This window comes from Anarrhichthys ocellatus, unplaced genomic scaffold (genome assembly GCF_004355925.1).
Source record: "Anarrhichthys ocellatus isolate YVR2014 unplaced genomic scaffold, GSC_Weel_1.0 scaffold2053, whole genome shotgun sequence".
In the NCBI taxonomy this organism is placed as follows: Eukaryota; Metazoa; Chordata; class Actinopteri; order Perciformes; family Anarhichadidae; genus Anarrhichthys; species Anarrhichthys ocellatus.
The window spans coordinates 941-8,799 of NW_022282027.1; the positions used below are offsets into that span (position 1 = coordinate 941).

Sequence of the window (7,859 nt, forward strand, 5' to 3'; positions counted from 1 at the left end):
TGATATCCCTGTATTTCAGGGATAGTTGGTGCTATAACTTGATCACAGTGTAAGCGTTGGTTGCGGCTCACTGTGGTACATCTCTGGTACTAATGCACCCAGCACTTGCAAATCGACGAGGTTAATGTATATTTGGCAAAGCAATCGCCCAATTTAGTCAAACCGACCTGGTTGCTTTTATGCTTTTATAGTCTTGTTTCTACGTTCTTTAGCAGTACTTTTTATGAATATAAGGGAGAGGGGGGGGGGTGCACTGCACTGCTCTCCTCTGCTCCAGTTCACAGTGATAGCTGTGTGGTACGTGTGTTTGTAGGGGTTGTGTTGGTTCCTCCACACAGTGTGGGGTCCTTCACACAACCCCAGTCCATCTGCTTTCACAACCAATCACTCAGAGACCCATGCAGCTGGAGCTTACACAAACCGGCTGTGTGCTGCTCAAGCCAGTGTAGACCGGTTTATACTGGCTTCAACCAGTTTTTTACCTCAGCTGGCTGGTGAGGGGGGGGGGGGGGGATTTTATGGGCTTATGAGGTAGAGGGGGAGGGGTGACATATATTATGCTGACTCAATTTAAAATGTTTATGTGTTAATGTGAAGTTTGATATTTTGCATATCAAAACTTGAGAAAATAAATGGCCACGTTAATGCACTGAACTAATTATTTTCCGGGGTGTATGATTATAGCAGTAATTGAGCTAATTCCATCAACAAAGCCAACTAATGCGATTAAGTGAAACAGTCCTCGTTGTTTGGCCATGTGATTTCATTTTCTAATAAATATGCCAAAGATGACAAGATTGAATCTCCTGGAGATGGACGCTTAATCAATTAGCTCCCATGAATAGGCAGTAGGTGTCCCACGGTGCCAAGAATTTTTTTAATAACGACAGGAATTTACCTAAAGGAAATTATGGAAATAAGCAGAAAATATGCAGAGGGCCTCTTATTAATCCTCATTAGTTTGGAGCAGGACTATATTTAGCCAAGAGTTAAGGGGGCTTCATAAGAAGTCAGTTAATAGGTTTCACGTGGGCTTGTCCTCGTCACCGCTTCTCTGGCTTTGTTTTGCATTTTTCTTCAAAGATCAGTCATCAATCAATCATCAGTAAGCATTGAATGTGTAGCCCAGGGGTTGACCTTTTGATCTCATTTGACTTGTGTATCCCCCCCCCCCCCTCCTTGTTTTCTGTCTCTTTTCTGTCCATAGTAAATGTTATGCGCTGTTCAGTGTGCCACCAGGACTACAAACAGAGCGACATCATTGACAACTACTTTGTCAAAGATACCACAGAAGCCACCAATGCGTCTGATGAAAAGGCCACACAGGTACGTCAAAGCGGTTGGCCTTGCGGCCATGATGTTGTACTTCAGTGTATCTGCATCGATGCTTTGCAACATAGGTGTTTGGAGGGATGATAATTTTCTTGATAACTGCTGAGAGTATCTCAAATAGATATTCACCTTGTGCTACAGGTTCTTCTGGGACTTAAAGTGAGATGTAAGACAAATTAGTTAATAAGCTGTATTCCAAACATAGGAAGATGCTTATTTTTCATTTTGAGTGCACTGGCTTTCCTTTAGCAGCACTGATAAAAACAAACTATGTACAGAGCCAAATCCAGGCCAATAGATTTGATCATTGATCTCACAATGAAAGTGAGGGCCAGCGCGCCGGCTAGGGGTGGGATCCCGGCCCCCGGTAACTGGTCGTCCGGCCTGGGTATAGGGGCGAAAGACTAATCGGACCAGTAGCTGGTTCCCTCTGAAGGTTCCTTGAGGATAGCTGGCGTCTTGCCGTTTTTTTTTTTTTTCTCACTTCAATCACGTGAATATGTTGTATAGAAAGTGTTGAGTCATAGTTCTCGTGGTACCGACGTTTCCTGAAGGCAACGTGGTTGAGGAAGGTCCTCAGCCTTCTTTGTTATGCTGTCACTCGTGATTACGCGCCCCTCTCAGTTGATGCCATGCCAGAACAAGCCCAAAAGTCTGACACTGTAAAAAAAAAAAGGATCTCAATCTGAAAATATAAAATCTGCAACTGAAAAAGATAAGACCTCAAATATCAAAATAAATATTTTATCAATTTAACAATTCCAGAACTGAATCAGTTGAAGTTATATTTAACCCCCAAAAACTTTTCCTTCACTTATTTTTAGTTTGAATACATTGTTGTATTTTTCTTTCAGTTTCAACTTCTTTTTTTTTTTTTTCCTTTCAAATGATCAAAACTATTGGCCTGTATGTGGCTCCATAACTATGCAGCTCTTGACCTATTACTCAGACACAAAATCTGAACTGTACGTTAATGCTCTAAATTCAACTGAACCAACTTATTTTAAAGAAGCTATGACCATTTGTTTAGCTTAACACTAATGTAAACGGGTAGTTTAGGCTTTAATATACCATAATGGGTTCTCTATACCATTGTACTATTATTATTAGTAAGTTAGCACTTTGACATTTTTTTTCAGCCTGGAAACATTTGACTTGTCTTCATACTGTGTCTATATCAAGGCAATGTTATTTCATGATCTGAGCACACATTTGTAGAAGCTGCATTTCATATGCTTTCTGGTGTGATCTTCTCAAGGTATGCACAAGCTGCGAGGACAACGCAGGAACCATAGGCTTTTGTGTGGAGTGCGGAGAATGGCTGTGTAAGACCTGCGTGGAGGCGCACCAGAGGGTCAAAATAACCAAGGACCACAAGATCCACACGAAGGAGGATGCTGACGCGGCCTCCGGTAAGATGGCTGATCCTCACCGCGAAGGGCCGTGAAGCTAAGACTGCAGAAGCCGAAATAAGACTAACGCCAGTCGAAGCACAGTGAATGTGGTGCCGCTGGTAGGCTGTTGCCATAGTAACAGTGCTGCAGAGTCTGGTTGCTGAGATGGTAACACTAGCCGGGGGACCAAACACCCTGAAGCTCTGATGAGAGTTTTCTGAGACCTTTTCTGTCTGTTTGCCAACCTCAACTGGCTTTGACATGACTTTTTGCTGTTGTCTATATTTGTCTTTCTTTTGTTCTGTCTTTCTTTCACCGGTTTCTACGATTAACTTGCCTTTTTACTGATTTCTGTCTCTCCACTGTGTCTATAGAGTCTGTCGGTACGTCAGGACAGAGGCCTGTTTTCTGTCCCATCCACAAGCAGGAGCCACTGAAGCTGTTCTGTGAGACCTGTGACACCTTGACCTGTAGGGACTGCCAGCTGCTGGAGCACAAGGAGCACAGGTAGCTCAACATCTAACACGTCCCTCTAGGGATTCTGACCAATAACCACACCGTGTTAACCGATCGTTAGGCGTTAACAGACGATCAATGCCTCGCATGCAGGGGTGCTGTGGTTGATACTCGTGCTTGGCACCGTAGCGCGAGCCTCGGCAGATGGCGTGCCGAGCTAAGAGCATGAACGGAGGCGTTTATGCTCTATGAGCCGTTTGTTGCATTATTCTCCAAGATGCCAGAGGGCCTACAGACAAAATGAACTGTTAAGAATCAAAAAGACAACGAGTGTAGCCTATTGACTGTAGGTGTAACCGGCAATAAACTGACCTCGACAATGCAGAGGATGTATTTGAATTATCTGTAAAGTCATATCTCATATTCACGGACTACTTTATTGCCTTTGTACAAGCCCTGTAAAGAAACAAGTTAAGTTTTACATGCATTGTAAAGAAATGAAGGTTGAGTATCCGGTAAACAATTTGATTTAGCTGGCAAAATATAGACTGAAATTAAGATTTTTAAGACTTCCTGTTTCCAAAGCATTTAAAAGTGAATTGGCCCTCTTTGCATAATCCACAGACATGTTTAGTGCTTTAATCAGTGAACTATTTGTGACAGTCACAAGACAGCGCCTCTCTCTGGCTTCACTACGCCGGGTATAAACTAAGCTTATCTAGTTTTCTAATCAGAGACTGCTTTGCATCTCGCAAGTTGAATGGAAGCTCCCACCTGGTAGACAGAAAATTAATACTGCTCTTACAACACAAAGAAAGGCAAAGCAAAGAATCCCCTGCTCAGATTCTCATACATCTTCTATTAGTAATTATTAAAAGTAGTTGGTAACTTAAAGAGTGTTACTTCCTCTACTCTCAGGTACCAGTTCCTAGAGGAGGCTTTCCAGAACCAGAAAGGCATCATTGAGACCAGCGTGGCCAAACTACAGGAAAAGAAGAACTATGTCCATTACTCTGTCTCTCAGGTGCAAAGCAGGTGCGAGTTTTTTTTCATCTCCAGTTTCCTCTCCGGTGCTGCCCATTGACCGAGTTACCGCATGTTAATATCCACGGCAATGGGCTGAAAACATGCAGTCAGCATTTCTGTTGGTGGCTAGGGTCTCTAAATGAAATGTTTTGTTTTTTTCATCCAGGTTAAAAGAGCTGAATGACACACACAAGAAGGTGGAGCACGAGATCAAAATCGCAGTATTTACTCTTATTAATGAGATCAACAAGAAGGGCAAGTCCCTTCTGCAGCAGTTGGAGGTAAGAGAATATTAATTAAGTCAGTTTGGCTAAGATCTGCAAAATAAAGTAAATATATTGTTATAGATTTGAAACGATAGTTTTTTTGTATGCATTTATGCAAGCTAATTCTGTGGCTGTTGACTCACTCTAATTGCACTGAAACACAGTGCAATTACACCACATATTGACCACATGGTTTGCAAAAAGCTTTACTTATCTGCCCATATGAATATGATGAGACAACAACAATTTTTTTTACATTGTGTACCCACACCTTTCTTATTTATCATAGATGTTGAATATCTTGATATTCTGATGCGTTTCTTTTTACTGTATATGTTGTCACACATTAAGAACAATTTCCTCGTCATGCTTACCTATAAAAGCCTTGTGACATTTTTCCTCTTCATATATTTGCTCAGTCATTGAATCTCGTTTGTTATATACTTGGCTACTTCCCCATGTGCTGTGTGCTTATTTACTTAATTGTTTTTGCTGCATTCCATTATCGACCGCTGTAAGCAGCTGTGGTATCAGCAGCAGACATAACCCAAGCTCCCCACAGGGATCAATCAATTTTAATCTCGTCAAATCTAATTATCTCATCCATCTCTATGCACATGCTAACATTTTGTACGAGCATTCATTCGTCTGGGATGTTCGGGCTCTTTCAGTAGCGGTGCCTTAACCACAATAATCTCACTTTCTGTCTAGAGTGTGACCAAAGAGCGCAGTATAAGGCTCGTGTCTCAGCATAAGGACACCACCCAGCTGGCCCAACAGATCCACCATGTGCTCAGCTTCTGCCAATGGGCCGTCACTTCTAGCAGCAGCACGGCGCTGCTCTACAGCAAGAGGCTGGTATGTTTCCCATGAGCCCCAGATGTTCAGCAGTTTGAAGCTGATGCTCCAAACAAAACTGAAGTTGCACCACAGACGACGTGGCTGGTTTGTTAGAACGATGAAGCACTTAGATGTGGATCCCTGCTGTACATGAGAATAATTGTTCTACTTTTAGTGTTAAACTCTAGTTTTCAGGAACATTTGAGCTGTGTTTGCTTCTGATATAACTTTGTCATCATGCTATCGGGCACATGGACAGCAATAAGTAGGGTTGTAGCTAGTACTCTGGTATTTTTCTGTATGTCCTTGAAATCTATTTTCAGCAGCAGACGTGACATTTTGTTTGGAGTATGCTTCTGGATCAGCCTTTTCTAGATAATTGTGTTTGCCAAACAAGCACATTTTGTAAATGGGATATTTATTTATTGGCGCAAACTAGAGGCTTCTGCCGCATGTCTTTGACTTCCTACCACAAGACAGTCAGCAACTAAGATAATTGTGTTAACTTTATTGTTTTTTGTGGGAATAATACTCCCAAAGGGCATTTTGACAAATGGGGCATTTGTTCCTCCACTAAAGCCAGGCTCATTAACCGAAGAACATTATGCTCTGTGTGTCTGTGTGTGTCTGTGTGTGTGTGTAGATTCTGTTCCAGCTTCGCCAGCTCTTCAAGGCTAGACTGGAGCCAGCGCCCCAGGCCAACGGAGTTGTACGCTTCTTCTGTGACCCCACCTTCTGGGCCAAAAACGTAGTGAATCTAGGTGAGAGAGGCCTATTACCTCATTATCATTATTATTATTATTATTATTATTATTATTCCTTATCAGTCAATAATTCTGTCTATATTGACTTTCAGTCTCTTATTGATTTATTCTAACCAAGATTAGTCTGAATTTGCCATTGAAAGGTGTGTCTTTGCATGCTTATTATTTCTACATGATATTCATCATCCGGCTGACCAGATTAAGTTGTGCCTTATTAATAGTACAGTGGCTATAAACAGCGTGAACTGCAGTAAGAAATAGATTAAAGTGCCCTCTCGCATTAAATGCAATAAAGGAATATTTCACACCTGTCTAGAGCATGTGCACTTCTATAAATTAAGCTTTCTGTTCTCACTGTAGGTAATTTGGTTATCGAGAAGCCACCTCCGCCTGTGCAACAGCCCAGCGTGATGTTAGGAGGACCACCCATTTCTCCAGGCCAAGGTCATCATAGCAAGCAAGCAGGACAGATCAACCTGGCCCAGCTCCGGCTGCAGCACATGCAGCAGGCGGCCTATGCACAGCAGAAGCACCAGCACCAGCATCATCAACAACAACAGCAGCAGCAACAACAACAGCAACAGCAGCAGCAGCAGCAACAACAACAACAGCAGCAGCAGCACCAGCAGCAGATCCAGCAACAGATGCGCATCGCCTCCCAAATGTCCCAGCAGCACGCCAGACAGGCCGGGCAACCCATGGGTCAGCAGCCGGTATGGAAAACATTCACCAGTCGAGGAACCACTGTGGAATACAATGGAAACCTGTGCTCCACACGGTCACCTAAGAGGCTTGCTAAGATATTAGAAGCTTACTTCAACATTTTATTTTTAGTGCACCAGACAATTCTTTTATCTCTCCAGACCTCCGAGCTTTAACAGATGGAGATCTGGCTGTACAAGATTAGGAATATTTATGGCTGAATGGAGCAGCCTGGGGGGGTTCGGTGACAAACGTCCATAAGAATTAATACAAGATAAACACACTTGTGGACTTTGTTAATAAGTTTATTATTCGTCATTTTTGTCATCAAACTATTACAAAAAAACGGACAAAATGTCCGTCTCAAGGGATGGGGAACCCAAATTGATCTAAGATCACTCAATTTGTCTAATCATCTGTCAAAATCCTCAAAAGTTATGATTTAATGTTGTTAAACAAGGAAAAGCAAGCAAATCTTAGCATTTGAGAGGACCAGTGAATATTTAGTATTTTTAAGGGATACATGTCTGAATTGAAGATTCAAGTCTTCAGTTTGTTTTCTGTGGATCAAGGGGTCTTTAAATCTACCCATCATGTCAGCATTAACTATATGTTTTGTTCCCGTCATTGCGTGACCCTGAATTTCACTTGCTGTTAGCATAAATTGTCATGGTTGTGTTTCACCAATGATCTGATTTTCACACAGTCTGTATATCTGTATGTTTTTTTTTTTTTTTTTGACAGCCTCCAAGGCTCATCAGTATGCAGCAGCTACCAAGAGGGCCCGGGGGTATGAATGGTGTGCCAGGCCCCCCCATGTACCCGTCCTCCCACCATATGCGTCTCCCGGGTCCACCGCAGGGCCGAATGCCCACGGCTCAGCCGAGACTTAATGGGCAGCAGTATCCTACCATGATGCAGCCTCAGCTACAGAGACAGGTCAGTGCAAACACACTCTGCTTTCACTGGATACACGGGTGAAATTTGGGCTGTTTACAACGTACTTTGAATGTTTGGATTTATATATATATATGATTTAGTTTTTTTTGTCTAACTCAGCTGTTGCTGTAAATGATGTG

General features: G+C 42.4%; 1 protein-coding gene across 1 annotated transcript; it reads left to right on the forward strand.

The window, feature by feature from the left end:
• The first annotated feature begins 542 nt into the window (after positions 1 to 542).
• Positions 543 to 7,853, forward strand: LOC116378091 (E3 ubiquitin-protein ligase TRIM33-like). The gene is made up of 9 exons (XM_031839906.1): positions 543 to 1,326; positions 2,591 to 2,744; positions 3,101 to 3,233; positions 4,101 to 4,217; positions 4,375 to 4,489; positions 5,186 to 5,332; positions 5,958 to 6,075; positions 6,439 to 6,791; positions 7,525 to 7,853. The coding sequence occupies exons 1-9, from the start codon at positions 1,117 to 1,119 to the stop codon at positions 7,759 to 7,761; spliced, it is 1,584 nt and encodes a 527-aa protein (XP_031695766.1). The 5' UTR covers positions 543 to 1,116; the 3' UTR covers positions 7,762 to 7,853.
• The last annotated feature ends 6 nt before the right edge of the window (positions 7,854 to 7,859 follow it).